The following is an 18,480-nucleotide window of genomic DNA, read 5'->3' as shown; positions in this document are numbered from 1 at the left end:
ACTAAGGAAGTGACCAAGGAAGTATTCCATGGTATTCCTTTACGTAAACTGAGGTATAAATAAAGCCAGTCAGAGAGACCTCTCTTTCTCTTCTTCCAGCGAGGTTCGAGAACGGTGGGTCCCTGTCTCGGTCTTGCTTATCTGGAGTTGAGGCCTGCAGTGACTGCTGTTGTCTGCCACGCGTGAGGGGAGAGTGCTGGGCTGCGTCCAGCTGTCCTGCTTTTTTCAAGGGAAGTGGTGAGATTCTGTTAGTTCTTTATTTTGTCGGTTACTGGGTTTTCCAATTGTTCATACCTGTTTTGGTTTTGTCCATTTTTGTCCCTTTTTGTCCTTTTTTCCCTTTTCTCTTCCCCTCTTTCCCTTTTGGGAGCGATTTGGGGTTCCTGTGTTCATATGTACATAGCACCTTAATTGTATATCTGTAATATATGTAAAATATATATATATTTTATATAGTTTTCGCTATTTCGTTTTTTTCTTTCCTCTCTTTGGGAGCTTTTCTTCTGTAGTCTGTGGGGTTTGACAGGAAGCCAATTACAACTGGCTAAAGAATATTGGTGTCAGAAGTGGGATGGTGAACCCACTTGCAAACTTGAGGTCAGAGTGAGAGAACTAAAACACAAGGAAGACGATAAGAAAGTTGTCTACGTGGTTGATGCAGATGTCCTGAAAAAAAGACTGCAATCTCCGAGACTCAGGAAGACAAAGGTCCGCTTCGATGATAACAAAAAGGCCTCTAAGCAGCCAAAGTCCAACGACAAATGCTCTGACCAAGACCAATAGAGGGGCCCTGCCTTCTGCCAGGAGAAGGAGAGGGACACAGAAGATAATTGGGTTTACTGGGCTGTGTGGGTTCGATGGCCTGGCACATCGGATCCTCAGAGATATCGGGCTTTGATAGATACTGGAGCCCAGTGTACTTTAATGCCATCGGAGCATAAGAGTACAGAGACTGTTTCTATTCCTGGAGTGACAGGAGGGTCTCAAGAGTTGTCAGTGGTAGAGGCTGACACAAGCTTGACAGGAGACCAATGGGAAAAGCATTCCATTGTGACAGGGCCAGAAGCCCCTTGCATTCTCGGTATGGACTACCTAAGAAGAGGATACTTCAAGGACCCGAAGGGGTACCAGTGGGCTTTTGGTATAGCCATGGTGATTGAAGAGAAGTCCAAGCAATTGTCTGCCCTTTCTGGCCTCTCAGAAGACCCTTCCACAGTGGGACTACTGCGAGTGAAAGATCAAGAAGTGCCAATAGTCACGACAACCGTACACAGACGACAGTATCAGATGAACCGAGATGCTGTGATCCCCATCCATAAGATGATTTGGAAGTTGGAGAGCCAAGAGGTCGTCAGCAGAACACACTCAACCTTCAACAGCCCCATCTGGCCTGTACGTAAGTCTGATGGAGAATGGAGACTGACTGTGGATTATTGTGGCTTAAATGAAGCCATGCCACCGTTGAGTGCCGCCATGCCAGATATGTTGGAGCTCCAGTACGAGCTGGAGTCCAAGACAGCAAAGTGGTACGCCACCATCGACATTGCCAGTGCGTTTTTCTCCATTCCCTCAGTGGCAGAGTGCAGGCCGCAGTTTGCTTTCACCTGGAGGGGCGTTCAATACACTTGGAATCGACTGCCCCAGGGGTGGAAACACAGTCCAACCATCTGTCATGGACTGATCCAGGTCACACTAGAGAAGGGTAAGGCTCCAGAACACATCCAGTACATCGATGACATCATTGTGTGGGGGGACACAGCAGAAGAAGTCTTTGACAAAGGACAGAAGACCATCCAGATTCTCCTCGAGGCCAGTTTTGCCATCAAGAAGAGTAAAGTCCAGGGACCTGCCCGAGAGATCCAGTTCCTAGGGGTGAAATGGCAAGATGGATGATGCCAGATACCAACAGACGTAATCAACAAGATTGTAGCAATGGCTCCACTGACAAACAAGAAAGAAACCCAAGCTTTTCTGGGAGCCATAGGCTTCTGGAGGCTGCACATCCCAGAGTACAGCCAGATTGTGAGCCCTCTTTACTTTGTGACCCGTAAAAATAACAATTTTCAATGGGGTCCTCAACAACAGCAAGCTTTCAGGCAGATCAAGCAAGAAATTGCACGTGCCGTGGCTCTTGACCAGTCAGGACAGAACCAGATGTAAAGAATGTACTCTACTCTGCAGCTGGAGATACAGGCCCCTCCTGGAGCCTCTGGCAAAAGGTGCCTGGCGAGACACGAGGGCAACCACTTGGTTTCTGGAGCTGAAGCTACAGAGGTTCTGAGACCAATTACACCCCTATGGAGAAGGAAATCTTAGCAACATATGAAGGCATACGAGCAGCTTCAGAGGTAACTGGTACCGAAGCACAGCTCTTCCTGGCACCCCAATTACCAGTGTTGAGCTGGATGGTCAAAGGGAAGGGTGTCTTTCATATGATGACCCAAACATGCAATTTTTTGCTTTGTACGGGGGCTTGGCTAGTGCTCATCGAGCTGCCGTAGATCACTCTCAGAAGGTTAAGGTCGAGACAGAAACCCAAACCATGCCACCTGAAACCAGTGATGTCCCTATTGGGTCCACAGAAATCAGGGTCCAAACACAACTTGAAGTCAGTGCTGTCTCTACTGAGTCCACTGAAACGGACCCACATCCCACTTGAAGCCAGCATGGCTTCTGTTAAGTCCACGGAAATTGGAACCCAAACTACTACATCTAGAGTCAAAGTTACGATTGAGAGGGGGACCCAAACTATAAATTCTGAAATCACTATTGCCCCTATAGTGAAGAAGAAGGCATGGATAAGGGAGGTTATAGAACCTACAGGCCCACCTCCGCAATTAGTAAGAAAAGAAGAAGAGGCGGCTGCAAGAGAAGAAGAAGAAGAAGAGGAGTTAGAGGGAGCAACAGGACCTGCCCCATCCACGTCTCTAAGGGAAGAAGGGGCTGCTGCAAAAGAAGAAGAAGCGGCTGCTAGAGAAGGGGCGCACTCAAAAGAACTAGGAGCACGTCCAAAGGAAAAAGGAGTGGCAGGACAGAAGGCCAGTGATATGCCAAAGTTGAAATCGGACTACACATTAAAGGATTTGGAAGAAAGGGAGAGCTTGCTAGGGCCTCTCCCTTGGTATGAGGGAGAATTATTCCTACCTCCAACTAGTAAGTCTGAGGAACGACATAGTTACCCATCCTCGTGGCACACTTGGTCTCCATGTGAGACGCAGAGAGAGAGAGGAAGTGGTCCCCCATGGAAGAAGCAGAGGGGAAGTCATTTGAGAAAGTGAAATTATGCGATCAATGACCCCAGCAGAGCTCCGAGACCTACGAAGAGATTACAGTCGCAAACCTGGTGAATGAATTCTCACCTGGCTGTTACATTGCTGGGATAATGGGGCTAGAAGCCACAAGTTAGAAGGTTTTGAAGCGCAGCAGCTAGGATCTATGGCTCGAGATTGAGTCATTGAACAGGAAATTGGAAGAGAGACACATTCACGCAGTCTTTGGCCCCGGATCCTCAATGCTGCAAGGGAGAGGTACCCATTTAGAGAGGAGCTGGTGAGTTCTCCAAGAAGGTGGACTACGGCAGAAGAAGGCATCCAGTACTTACGGGAATTGGCTACGCTGGAAATCATTTATTGTGACCTAGACTACCACCAGTGGCTAGATCCAGAGAGCATTCCGTGCACGCAGCCAATGCAGAAGAAAGTTAATTAAAGGTGCCCCTGCATCATATGTTAATTGCTTAATAACAATATACGATCCAAGAACGACTGAACTGACCGTCGAAACAATGTGCGCTCGGATATGAAGCATAGCAGAAAATCTGGAAGACTCCTCTGACTTCTGACACACTCACCCTAGGGAGAGAATGGAGAGGCCTTACAAATATGAGGACAACTACAGAGATAGAGATTACAGAGATGACAGAGACAGACCAGTAGAACGGTCTCGACCATGATTTCGACCTCGACCTCGATCCTGGTCTCGTTCAAGATCTCCTCCCCTCATACGCAGAAGGAGAGAAAATCCCAGACGTAGATCACATGGTCAACTGTGGTCCTACCCACACCTCCAAGAGAGACCAGATATTGAGTTATATTTAATAAGTAAAAATTAAATCTCAAGTTTGCTCCTGTTCTTACCAACCAAAAGAGGGAGAACTACAGACATACCACTGTCATGTTTGTTTCCCACACCAGTTTTTCTTTCTCAGAAGTATTTGCATTAAAAGGTAAGTTTTAAATGATAAAACTGTGCGCTCTGCAGTCACCTCATGACCAGCAGCATAAGCATTTTCAGCCTTCTGCCTCCTTATGTGTTCATTCTTATTTTATTTCACCACTGCAATAGACTTCTAGAGGGGAATACACTATCAAATATAACAGGACCTCGCAAACCCAAATGAGCTGACACACCTTCCTCCAGAATAAGAGAACTGAGGAAATACTGTTTCTAATCTTGAGCCTTCCATATGGTGATGATGCTAATTAAAAACAACTGTCTAATATAGAAGAGTTTGTTACAGAAACCTAGTAAAAGAGAAGGGCGACAGACTATTAATAACCAGAGATTTTGAGACTGCTCTATTTTCCAGAAGCAGTGTGAGGCAAATGGTACTTGACTGCACAACTAAGAAGCAACAAAAGAGGGGCAGTGAATACCTTTTAGGAGTAGTAGGTGTGGAGCTAGCTTTACATAAATAGGTTAGCTAACTAGGCGGAAACATTTTAACCTACTGGCTTAATTAATAAACAGGGCCTATGCTGCAATAAACAATTAATTACCAGCTTCATAGGTTAAATTTTGTTAAGCAAATTTAATATTAAGTGGCTACCAAATAGAATTAAACCTCTCTTAATTTTATTAATAAAAAGATAAGACAAAGATGGCATTCACATTACTATTGCATACATTGCTTCGCAGCAAAATGCAGATTACAGAAAGTTACCAAGTTCAAAACAAACTTCTTGCTTTTATGTGAGTCAAAGATGGAGGCATTCATGTAGGAGCTAGAAAAAATGTGTACTTAGCAATTCCAAGAGGGCTTACTAGGTACGTTTTTACATTGCTCATTATTCTGCATGAAATTCCACAGTTTTCAAAATCAAAAGTTTGTTTCATGTGGTGGTCTGAAGTGAGCATGAATCCTGCAAAAATGGAAGGCAGCTTGTATACTTAGAACTGCACATACAAATCACTCTGGATGGGGATTCGGAATATAGTTTTTCACACCACTCTGAACTATGCACTGTCCTTCCAAAGCAGAGACACAAGTCCACCTCACTCTGTCAATGAAATCACAGATTTCACCCAAATACAATGTTGTACTCAGTTCATGAATTACAGGGGGCAGAAGTCAATGCTGGTAACCTCTGGAAAAGCAAATACAGTTCTTGAAAAACAATGCAACCAACCAAAAAACCAAAAAGCCATAAAATAATATCCTCTAAATTTCTAAAAACTTTTTAAAACACTTTGTTTAAAATAATGATTCAGGAAGTATTTTGTGGTAAGAATATTTTATATTTTTTTTTACACTTTTAACACTTACAAAAACATTCAAACACAGGAAAGAAATTAAATAACTTTGGGAGCAGAACAAATCCTTCTGCCTACACACATACATCAACTCCAAGCTGTTGGCACAAAAAGTAATCCACATTCATAAAACCCTTACTACTATATCAAACATAAGTTAAGTAAATCATAGGCACTATTTTATCAAATCCATGTTTCCACAATTCTGCAATAAATCTCTAAACACAGAGCCCCATGATTTCCTGATATTAATAAACTGGTAATGCACAAAGGCTTTCTAGTAAACAGACAGTCTGTCTTCTCAGGAAGTCATTTGCTGTATTTCGGGGGGAGCAGCAGAGAAAAAAATCCCTATAAAACTTAAGCTGAATTTACCCAAGCGATGAATTACTTAACTTAAGGAAACGTACACAATTTGATGCAGCCATGGTAAAACCCCCAATATCGTCATCTAAACTGACTTTCAAAAGTTAAAAGTCAATCAAGTGTTTGATAAAATCCACCAATTAAAATTCACCTTTCTTCAATGAAGACTGCAGCATTGCTTTGTAAAATGCTGAAATATAAAAACTGGGGCTTTAGTGAGAATATGCACATTTGATCTAGTTCTCTCTTCTGCTGAACAGTGACATGAGATACTGACATCCACTGCCTGTACCAGCGGGTGACTCAAGGCTAGATTAGTGGTATTTACTGCTCTGTACTGGTGCAAGGTAGTTTCTGCTGAAATCTGACTGAATTACAGTATATTTGATACTCCGACTTCAAAGTCTTAGCACAGATCTTGGTCTGAGGTGTGAAGTCATCCATCAACCCAAAGTCTGCTTGAGTATTTAGAGCTGCACATTAAGTCTCCACTCCTTTCTATTTGGTTTCTTCCAAGTCAAGTAGTATTGCATGGCTTTTCATCCAGAAATATGTTAATGCTGGCCTAAAATTCAAGTGCTAGAATTTCAGGATTAGTTATCCTCTTAGTGGTGGGAGTCAAAATACAACAGCAGTCCCAAACTCAGATACTAATGGGGTTGAAGGCTACCTACCATCCAATCCAATTTGTAGTGTTTGTCAGTCATTGCACAAAGGATATACCATTCACATTCTCAAACTTAATCAACTGTACACCCAAAATACTGAAAAAGCTTCAAACAAAAATCCCTTCCATTTAACTAGTCCCACCCAATACAACTTTAGTTACAGATGTTTGCATGATGTCTTCCAAAACAGAAAACAATTGTTCAAATGCTAAATATATCAGTTGTTCTGAGCAAAATGTGTTAGAGTAAGTCAGAGCCACCAGAGGAATTTAATAGCTTGTAAACAGACATAGCAGGTTTCATACTCTGTTACCAGTAATGTAAGATACACATATGTAAGGCAAAGTACATATTTAAACACACTTACATGGGCAATATCTTCTGTAAAAATATTTACAATTTAAAATAAACCAATTTAAGAAATGGATGAAAGTAAAAAAATAGGATACAGAAAACTCCCTCATACCATGGAACATCACCTAAATGAATATCATTTGGCATCAAGAGTCAACTCATTTCCTTAAAATTTGTATGTTACAAGTGCATAGTTGTGTTTCCTTCTCCTTAACTATCAGCATTTACAGTTGCTGCGGCTGCAAGCATAGCAGTATGATATTAGAACAAATTAACATTCTCACTTGCTCTTTCCTTTGTAAGGAAACCTGCTATTAAAAAAGTTTTCCCCAAATATCGAGCCTTGTGTTAAAAATGTGGCTACAGTAGCAAAGGCCATCTTTCCTGAGCCAGGAACTTTAAGGTTAGAAAGATTGTACAACTGACATTAAGCCCTTTTGGCAATCAAACATATAAGAGCATGTAAAGCCAATAAATCAACATAGGAAAGATGCAATCTATACTATTGCATTTGTGTGTGTCTGCTACATTCAAACCTTTTAATATGATAAAAGCCACGGCTACAACCCACTGTTCTGCCTAATCCTCCAGAGTAACTGTTGATTCTTCTTGAAGGATATATGTACCACTTGCCCCAACCAGGATCTCATACAATTGTTAAAAGCAACATTTCCCTAGCACTGTAGCAATCTGCAATCAGAACATTAGCTCTGATTAATGTAGCCTTGTTTCAATAGTACATATACACCAATCTTTCTGCTGAGTTAAAGAAGGCTGAAAATGATATTTTGGACAATGTAGGTTGACAGTTATCCTTGCTGTTTTTCAAGGTGGGCATTTCTTTGGCATTTGTTCGGTTTTTGCCCAGACATTGGCCACTCTCATAAATGCTCATACTGATACATTTTTAGCAAGCAAGAAAAAAACCCCCAGAACTGATAGCAATTTAATGTAGAAGTGATTGTATGACCACCAAACATCTGATGTTAGATGTTATTAAAGTGCTGCTTTTATAATCTCTGCCAGTTTGTGCTAATTAGAGACAGAGAGGTTTGGAATTTTTACAAATCCCAAGAGTCACATCTGAACAGTTTGTTTAATCAAGCTGTCTTTTAGCCTGGTGAGGAAGCATCCGTGAGCACTGGAACTCTGCATTAAGCTCTGCAGTTCAGTAGCAGCCATCTTTCCAACTCTCATCTTTCACGTTGCCATAGGTTTTGGGAGTGGGTAATGATCTAAAATGAAATGAGATATTTTTCAGTTTCATATATAACTGTTGAAGTCTCCATCTACAATACATAAGAATTTAAGCGTTTTATAAATAATTGAAATACATACTTCATCTATTTAATTCTCTGCAATACAGTTTACTTAAGATAAACTCCAAAGTATTTTCAGTTTCAGATTGTATGTGTTGTATCTTGGCAGCTACCATGTCAGAAAAAAAGGCTGAATAAATAGGCAGACAACTTACTGCTATTATACTCTGTGAAAATGCAAGCTTAATCTGCTGACATCTAAAATAGGCCACTTTTTCAGTCACGTATGTAAACAGGGAAATCCTTGTTTAGAATATTACATTTTGCTTTCATCAAAATCTTGACATTCACAGATAGAATCATAGAATCAGCCAGGTTGGAAAAGACCGCCGAGATCATCAAGTCCAACCCTTGATCATCCTTGATCCAACACCACCGTGGTTACTAGACCATGGCACTAAGTGCCACATCCACTCTCATCTTAAAAACCTCCAGGGACGGAGAATCCACCGCTTCCCTGGGCAGCCCATTCCAATGCCTGATTACCCTCTCCATAAAGAATTTATTCCTAATATCCAATAAACCTCCCCTGGCAGAGTTTAAGACCATGCCCTCTTGTCTTACTGATAGCTGCCTGGGAGAAGAGACCAACCCCCACCTGGCTGCAACGTCCTTTCAAGTAGTTGTGGAGAGTGAGGAGGTCTCCCCTGAGCCTCCTCTTCTCCAGGCTGAACAACCCCAGCTCCCTCAGCCTCTCCTCATGGGACTTGCGCTCAAGTCCCTTCCCCAGCCTTGTTGCTCTTCTCTGGACCTGCTCCAGCACCTCAATATCCTTCCTGAACTGAGAGGCCCAGAACTGGACACAGCACTCCAGGTGTGGCCTCACCAGCGCTGAGTACAGAGAAAGAATCACTTCCCTGGTCCTGCTGGCCACACTGTTCCTGATAGAGGCCAGGATGCCATTGGCCTTCTTGGCCACCTGGGCACACTGCTGGCTCATGTTCAGCTTCCTGTCAATCCAAACTCCCAGGTTCCTTTCTGCCTGGCCCCTCTCCAGCCACTCTGTGCCCAGCCTGTAGCGCTGCAGGGGGTTGTTGTGGCCAAAGTGCAGGACCCAGCACTTGGCCTTGTTGAACCTCATTCCATTGGAATCAGACCATCTCTCCAGCCTGTCCAGGTCCCTCTGCAGAGCCCTCCTGCCTTCCAGCTGATCAACACTCCCCCCCAACTTAGTGTCATCTGCAAATTTGCTGATGGTGGACTCAATTCTCTCATCTAAATCACCAATAAAGATATTAAACAGAACTGGACCCAACACTGATCCCTGGGGGACACCACTAGTGACTGGCCACCAACTGGATGCAGCACCGTTCACCACCACTCTCTGGGCCCGGCCCTCCAGCCAGTTCCTAACCCAGCACAGAGTGCCCCTGTCCAAGCCATGGGCTGCCAGCTTTTCTAGGAGTCAGGAGAGGGAGAGGGTGTCAAAGGCTTTGTTGAAGTCCAGATAGACCACATCCACAGCCTTCCCCTCATCCACTAGGTGGGTCACCTGATCATAAAAGGAGATCAGGTTGGTCAGACAGGACCTGACCTTCCTAAACCCGTTCTGGCTGGGTCTGATCCCTTGTCCATCCTGTAGGTGCTGTGTGATTGCACTTAGGATGATCTGCTTCATAACCTTGCCAGGCACTGAGGTCAGGCTGATGGGCCTGTAGTTTGCCAGGTCCTCCTTCTGGCCCTTTTTGTGGATGGGCGTGACATTTGCCAACTTCCAATCATCTGGGACCTCCCCAGTGAGCCAGGACTGTTGGTAAATGATGGAAAGCGGCTCGGCGAGCTCTTCCGCCAGCTCCCTCATCACCTTAGGATGTATCCCATCTGCTCCTATAGACTTGTGAGGATCCAAGTGGCTCAGCAGGTCACTAACTATTTCCTCCTGGATTACAGAGGGGCTATTCAGCTTCTTATCTCTGTCTCCAAGCTCCAGAAGCCAGTTGTCCTCAGGACAACCTGTCTTACTGATACTTCATTATTGCATTGTGTACAGATTCTGCATTACAGAATCATAGAATTGTTTAGGTTGAAAAAGACCTTTAAGATCATCAAGTCCAACTGTTAAGCCAGCACTGCCACGTCCACCGTGAAACCATATCACCAAATGCCACATACACATCTTTCAAATACCTCCAGGGATGGTGACTCCACCACTTCCCTGGGCAGTCTGTTCCAATGTCTTACCACCCCTCTAGTGAAGAATTTCTCCTAATATCCAATCTAAATCTCCCCTGGTGCAACCTGGGGCTGTTTCCTTAAATAAAAAAAAAAAAAAGAAAGGAAAATTTAGAAAAAAAATAGTTTAATAAGTGAAACACGTTTCTATAAGGCAAGTTGTGATTTGGACAACCACACTTCACTGCTATGAAGTTCCTGGCAAAACAATCACTTTTTATTACACAAAGTTCCATATTGCTGAAGCACAGACTCAGACTGCAAAACAGTTGATACTGTGAAAAAAACAGTTGATACTGTGGCAGTCACTTGGCATTCCCCTGCCCAGCACTCACTGCAGAACAGAACTCTTCCACTTTGCTATTTAGCACTGTTTTATCTTTTTTACAGTATTGCAGACCAATTGTTTTTCCTTTCTGTTTAAGGAGATTCTTACTATTTCTCATGGATGACTGCTTCTTTGTGTCAGCTTTTGCTTGACACCTTCAGTGAAAATTCACAATCACAGTTAATACTCAGTCTTCTCTTGCAGCTGTTTTTGAAAAGACACTGACATTTAGCAACTCCTACATCTGGGTGCTAGCACAATTATGTTTAAGTTGAAAATTCTGTTTTGTCCTGTGGGTTAACTGCATTGATTTTTACTTTAAGTTTAGCAAATGCTATGGATGTCTCCTCTGTCCTCATGCATCTTCCTTCTGGAATTTTCTAGCTACCCAAGGAGAGAAACTGTTCTTACCATGGTACCACTGCTTCAGTTATGAAGGCAAATAGTTCTGACTTCAGAGTATGTCACTTAGTGACAAAAGTGAATTTTCACTTGCCAGCTATATTTTGATAACTTTTTACCACATGCAGACAAATTCTTGCTGCCTTCTCAGCCCATACTAAGACTTTATTTACTTAGTTCAGTATCTTACATTATTAATTTCACTTTCACTCCTTCACCTTCACTCTCCCATTCAAGATCGTTTTTCTCAGTTTGTATTCAAAACTATTTTGGAAACACATGCAAATACTTCACATGGAGGTCTCCATATCTGTTCTGAAGACCTTGAGATCAAAATAACTATTGCAGGAAGGAGCAGCACAAATACATAATGTACAAAATTCATTATGAAAACTTAAGACTGCCTGTCCCAGACTCACCTGCGAACAGGCTGTGCAAGTTTGCTACGAGGCACTGGGATGCCCCCTGTGGAAGGGGCACTGGGTCTGGGCAAACCACTCCTCATCCCTGTTGGTCTGGTAAGAGTAGTACTGTTAATACTGCTGGCAGGGCTTGGCAAGCCTGAGCTCTGGGCTGCAAGAGGCCCTGGTGAAGAACTACTGTGCGTCAGCTGTGTGACTTCTGGAGAGGCAACTGAACCAGGTCCATGGTTACTAAATGCTTTCACTGGTTGTCGCAGAGCCAGGGGAGACGGTGCCGCAGGTGAGCGGAATTTACTTGAAGAAGGTACTGGAAAATAAAATACAGAAATTACTTTCAGCTTAAATTACAGTATAACTGTAATTAAAAACTGGAAATTACTTTATGTGATTATACAAACAATATGGAATGTATAATGGAATACAGCCAATCAAGCAGCAATGAGAAACAGGAATTCAGATTTCTTCTTTGTCATGTGTTTTTGATATAACTCTAATACCCTGTTTGCTTACTACAAATATTTATTTATCTGGATTTGTAAGTAATCCTAATAAGGCTATAACTGTTATATCAATCAAATCAAAAGAAGCAGAGGAGAAGGTATTGGTTAAGAAGAAATTTAACTGCTTCAGAAATATGTGAACGTAATTTTCATCCTGAAAGAAAATGTTGAAGAATACAGTATTCTAGTGTGAGACAGTCTTTAAATGGATTCAAAGTCTACATTAGACTTCAAAGATGAAATTCTGAGTGCAGAGCATCCTCATGTTTCTTTATGCTGTTCTTTTTAACCACTGAATTAGAATTCATCTAAAGATATGGTCACATTCCACATTTTCTGGCAGATGGAGAAAAAAAGTTAGGGTCAGCTGTCCTGGTTTCAGCTGGGATAGAGTTAATGTTCATCTTAAAAACTGGTATAGTGCTGTGGTTTGGATTAAGGATGACATTAGCCAACCCCAACACCAAAGAGGTTAAGGTGCTACTATGAAACTTAAACCAGACAACTATAACAATTTATAGCCTTTCTCTTCTTACAAACATTATCTAAATTATCAGTATCACTAATACCTGTTTTCAAATACTTTGTATCTAAATTAGTATGCAAGGTCTTGATATCAAGTCGTTTCTCATACTTCACAAGTATGAGAAATATTTTCAAATTATACAGAATACTTAATTAACCCATAATCTTAATAATTGTATGAAATTTCACCAGCTTTCAAACTGATTAAGGTTGGTCAGAGTCAACATAGGAGAATCAAATCAATTATGGAGCTAAAACAAAATCACATTTACATTTATTAGATTTGCATGAACTATTCTTTCCTCAACTAAATAAATGTTTTATACTGAGACCAAAGTTGCATCCTCTTTGACAGATGTTGTACATAAAGAAGCTGGTCCTTAACACAGCTTTTATTATCATTTTCAAGGTAGATCCACTAAGAACACGAGGAGTGAGAGAAGAGACAAGTAGTGACAGGAATGTGGCATCCTTAATGGGGTACAGAGGAAGTAGTAATTTTCAGGTCGTATTTTGAAGCCATTTCGTATAGGGGATATCTAGGAAGATTAATATGTGCCTCATTACAGATGTTAATTGGATTTGATTTCTATCCAAAAGGGCCTTTCCGCTGACCAAATACAGCACGAAGCTGCTCATGGGAAAAGTTGACAAAAGGTGGCAGAGGGGTCAAAAATACATGACAGTTGCTAAATAGCAAGGAGAATAAGTAAAAAACCTTAAAATAAAACCTTGGCATCGAGCCAGAGGATGGATTAAGGAAAGCATTAACAACAGAATGACTGGACAAGACTAGCAGCAAAGTGCTCCTAGGACTAAGATAAATTACATATTAGAAGTTTTTAAAACATGACCTTGCCTGTAACATTGGTGCAATCACATCTGCAGAATTTCCAAGTCACTCTACAGTGTACATATAGGGAGTTTTTATCACTGAACTTCTTGTTACAATACTTGCTTGAAACACAAAACCAGCACCATATTAGTGACTACTAGCAGAGCAATGCCAGTGTATAAAAACTGAATACAGCTTTGGGCCTCTTACAGGCACATCAGGGAAAAGGTTTTTAGGTACAGAATATAAGCAACAAAAAGCTGTAACTGAAGAAAGCTTGTCACATTCCCAGTGAAAGTAAGCATCCAGTAAATTAGTCCTCTCCATTCTCTCTAGCTTTCTGCTGACCATATTCTACCATGCTGCCAACTTGAGCTGTCAATTCATAAAACATTTCCTGTCAGCACAGCACTGCAGACATTGCTGAGAACTGTATTCATTCTTGTACATAAAGGAATGAATTGTCTTCCAGAGCAGTCCACATGATGCAGTCTGGCAAACTGCCTAGTAATTCTGTTCTACAGATAAAGAATTTTGTCTTAGAGCAGTTTTGGATATTCATTAAACTCAGTTTGGCCTATTTGTAAGACAGGGTCACAAAGAGTGAGGTACCGCCTCAGTCAAAGACTATTTGATAATTGTGTATCCATGTGCAGTATTGAGCTGATCCATGTTTAATAAAAACATGTAAACATGTTAAGGGTTGTGCTTAATAACTTCACCAATCTCCATCTCCTTAGAAACTAAACTAGAACCAACTACAACTATAACATCTGGCAACCAACAAAAAAAAAAAAAAGAAAGAAAGAAAGAAAAAGGCACTGTGCAGTCATGACATTTAGATTTCCTACTCTCTCTGGATTCTGTCCTGGATTGTGGGCAGGGAGCACAAGATCTCCATGTGGGAAAGTAGGATGCTCTGAAGCTACAAACTTATGTGACTTGCACTCCAAGGCCAGTTGCTGCACACTGACTTGAAAACAGATTAAACTCTAATTCTTAATTCTAAATCACAATCACCACGATGAGATGATTCAGACCAACATGAAAGAACAGATGAGGTAAAACTATGGGAATCAATAGATTGATCTGTCATCTCAGTACAGGAAAGATGGACCTGATGGGAGCAGGTACAGAAAATGGATGAGCACCTCTCCAATGAAGAAAGGCTGAGAGAGTTCAGGGGTATTCAGCCTGAAGAAGGTTCTGGGGAGACCTTATTTTGGCCTTTCAGTACTTGAAGGGGACTCACTAGAAAAATGAGGACAGATTTTTTTAGCAGAGCCTGTAGAAATAGGATAAGGGGTAATAAACTAAAACAGTATAGATTTACATATATATAAAGGAAGAAATTATTTTCTGTGGGGATGCTGAGGCATGGGAACAGGTTGCCCAGAGAGGTGGTGGCTGCCCCATCCTTTCAAGTGTTCCAAGGCCAGGCTGGATAGGGCTTTGAACAACCTAGGTCTAGTTGAAGATCTAGACCTTCCTGCTCACTGAAGGTGGAGGTAGTTTGATTAGATGACCCAAAGCGTTCTATGATTCTATGATCTGATTGATACTGGACTGCTGTATAAGCTTTAGCAAATACTGTGAGGTAAGAGTTAGTTATTTGAATGTATTTTGAATTCTTTTACGCAAAGTGGTAAAAAAAAGCCAATGTCTGTGTGTGTGAAAGGTGTCAAGCTAGGTAATAAATAGTATTTTAAGAAACTAAAATCAATTGTTGCTCAGCTGTTCATTCTTCTGAGACAAAAGTCTTGCTTCATTCCTGCCAAATAATTCTATACTCATGAGGATCTCAGATGAAAGAAAGAAAATCAATACATCAAGGACTACAAAACAGCAAATAACTGAAAGGGCAGAAAGCAAATAACTGAAAGGGTCCTCATGTGCAGTAAGGAATGACAGCAGCTATTAACTGGAATACATAACTGGCAGTGCAGCACGCTCTGTTCCTCATTCTCTACGGTTAATAAATTTTTACAAATAGTTAATTTTCTGTACATTCCCACAGCTTCAGACTAGACCATTGACCTAATGAGTGTTCCAGACATCCAGAAGAAGGCATAGCCGGCCGGAAAGAAAGCAAGACAGCTTTGCAGAGGAATCGAGATGGTGGGCTTATGCCAAAGGAGAACACTCTGAGAACTTTTCTTTATTTGGTATGAAGTATTAGGAAAAACGTAGAGACTTCCTATTAATTCATATGAATCTGTTTCACAGTTGTACTTCACTAAAAGTTTCTGCATGGAATGAAGGTGACTCAAAGAAGTCAGCATTGTTACACCACCAAGAGGAACACGTACATTGTCATCACCCTCATGTCTGCACAAATGACTCTTACAGTGCTTAAAGGATTCTAGCATCCAGAGGGCTTATGAATTAGTCTCAAGTGAAATATGATCCTTAAAATGAGATCTTCTAAACTGTAATAGACAACAGACCATGCTTAAAACCAAAATCAGTTATTTTCTCTTAATTGTGAAACTGAGGCAGTGTCACATAAAAGGCTGCCAGAGTTGATTAAAAATCAGATAAAACTTGTCTAATTGGATTAGAGACTCAATATATTACATTTTCTTTTCAAAAAAAAAAGGCAAGTTCAGCCATTAGGAAACTGGAATATTATATACAAAAGTCTCTAATTCCTTGAGAAAAAAAAAAGAAATCTAATTATTGTACCTTGGGGTTAACCTTCCAGTTTTGTGAGGAAAAGAGAAACCAGAAGCACACACAAAACAAGTTGATATTCTGTGCTCATCTTTTCAAGGATAAACTTGTTAGGTTTTGGTTTTAGCACAAAGTATGTATATTTTTACTACTTTTGCTTTTAAAACTGTATTTTGCAATTAAAAAACTTCCTATCCAAATACAGGCCTAATGAATATGGATTTAGGAGTGTACTTTTCTAATACAGATTTCCTGATTAATGCTAGAAAGTCATAAATCCTTGGATTTTTATCTCAAAATACAATCTCCTATATGACGCAGAGTTTATTTTTAATATTTAGACCAAAAAGTTAACTTTCGTATAGCAAGGACCACTTGGTTAATCTCGACATGCAACAGCAATTTTATTAATCTAGCACATGTGAGATTTAATGCAGGTGAACAATTATCTGAGATTTGATGGAGCTTGATAAGAGGTTGTAAGTTAATTACCTCCTTTTGCAGATGGAGTTTGAAGAAACTGTTTGGTTTTGAAGGCAGCACGAGGCAAATTTTTCTGCCTTTGCAGAGCTGTTGAAAGACAAGAAGTGTTATATTTGTCTAAGAAGATAAGGAAACTAAATTTACTGGAAGTTTCAGAATTGCATCCACTTGTGAAGCATCAAGGAACAGAGTGAGTTAAACACTCAAAAAGCAGTTATGACTCTGGAAGTGATGGGGTTTTGTGAATGGTTCTTGCTCTTAATGACGAAAAGTTACAGAGGAGTGTGTCAGAAATTTTGCAGTGCAAAATGCGCAGATTCAGTAAGAGTAAAGCTTCTTGCAGGGCAAAAAGCCCAGAAATGCAAAAAAAAAAAAAAAATAAAAAATTAATACACCAAAGGGAGAACAAGCCACCTAGCAAACATGCTACAGCAATATGAGTGCAAGATTAGATACAAAGATGAAAATTAAACTGTCATATTTGACCTAGCAAGACTAAACTTTTCATTTTAATAGTGTTTTCAAAAATATATTAACACTAAAGAAAGGCATAAATCTTTGTCTAATGTGATCATCATATAAACAAATTGTGTTTTCCAGTTATGGAGACGTAAGCCAGATGTCTTTTTTCTCTCTTCAAAAGGGTATGCAAGAGGACTCAAACTTAAAATGAAGACTTAATGCTAAGAATTATCGTCTGCCAGCATGTACACAACATGATGGAAACTATTTTTTATTGCTTCTTTGCTCCTGTGTCCTGCCTTTTCTCTAGTAACATTCAAGGGTTGGTATTGCCTTGAAATGACCTCACTACCTACCAGTTACCAAGAGAGAAGCCAGCGTTCCAAGAGCTGCAGAGTCTTGGCATGGAGAGAATTACCTATTGCCAAAAGGAATGCGTTGACTCTGTATTTTCACCGCAGCATATTTAAGGGGGGAAGGAGGAAAGCAGTCAATGAAATGAAGCTTTGCCTTCAGACAGTCTTTGTAACATGATGTGTGAACAAACATCTCTGCTCACCTCAACGTATGGAGTTTTATACTAGCATAAAACTGATTGCACTAGCAAGGCTTATTTCCATAGTGAGAAGGAAGAAAGATGGGGGAACAGCTGTGCATAAAGATCCTGACCCTGAGTAAGGAAGCTCAGTAATCCTATCACCAGTCAGTGAATATCACAATAAAGAAGGTAGGAGAAGAACAATTAGAATCCTAATAACATTAGTTAATCCTTTTCTAAACTTAATAGCATATAATAATTGCCATCACCTTTCCTACCCTTCAGTTAGTGCAAACTTCACAGTATTTTAAGAACTATAAAAGAAGTTCATCATGTGTTTCAACATCGTGCTGAAAATATGACTAGGGGGTCTATTCAGTTCAGTCTTAATAACTAACTAAAACTGTCATTTTCAACAAACAGCAAAGAGGAATTAAAGTGTTCATAAACACAGTAAAATGCTGCCTGTGCATATTAAGAATAAAAGCCTTATTCCTTCTACCAACTAGAATCTAATACAAAACAGCATGTGGCAATATGCAATTCTGATTCAACTTCTGGCATAAGGTCTTCCAATAAACTTTTTTTAAGGTATACCCATCCACAGCCAATAAAGGACAGTAAGACCTTTAAAAATGAGCACAGTTCCTAGAAATTACTAGGAACTCAGACCAGTGGCCAGAGTGTTTCAGTCCTCAAGTATTCCACTAGACCATTTTTTACTGAATCAGTGTTTTTGTTTTACCACACAAAATGAAGAACAGCTTCTTCCTTCTTATTTTGAATTTGTTTTGCCCTAATTCACTCAGATTTAAATATGCTACCACACATGGCACTTTCTTCCCCCATCATTATTCACACTTCTTGCAAGTCAGAGATGTGGGGTGATATGGAAAGAATT

The 18,480-nt window shown here is 40.7% G+C and overlaps 1 protein-coding gene across 3 annotated transcripts in view; it reads right to left on the bottom strand.

Annotated features, from left to right (window-relative positions):
- Positions 1–4,832: 4,832 nt before the first annotated feature.
- SLAIN2 (SLAIN motif family member 2) overlaps positions 4,833–18,480 on the bottom strand; it is a 37,358-nt gene continuing 23,710 nt past the window's right edge. Inside the window, exons 7-8 of one of the 3 annotated variants that reach the window (XM_027717728.2) lie at positions 11,561–11,870; positions 4,833–8,155 (exon numbers count right to left, since the gene is read on the bottom strand). In XM_027717728.2, the coding sequence (XP_027573529.1) occupies positions 8,089–8,155; positions 11,561–11,870 (377 nt within the window). In that variant the 3' untranslated portion in view covers positions 4,833–8,088. Of the gene's footprint in view, positions 8,156–10,449; positions 10,491–11,560; positions 11,871–18,480 lie in introns of those variants that run through there. The other 2 variants (XM_039385050.1, XM_039385053.1) reach the window with 2 other exon arrangements.

The sequence above is a fragment of the Pipra filicauda genome, unplaced genomic scaffold, assembly GCF_003945595.2.
Source record: "Pipra filicauda isolate LSUMZ 115617 unplaced genomic scaffold, ASM394559v2 scaffold116_size3395265_pilon, whole genome shotgun sequence".
NCBI classification, from domain to species: domain Eukaryota; kingdom Metazoa; phylum Chordata; class Aves; order Passeriformes; family Pipridae; genus Pipra; species Pipra filicauda.
Note: the sequence above shows the minus strand (reverse complement) of the source record. Positions and strands in the feature narration are given on the sequence as shown.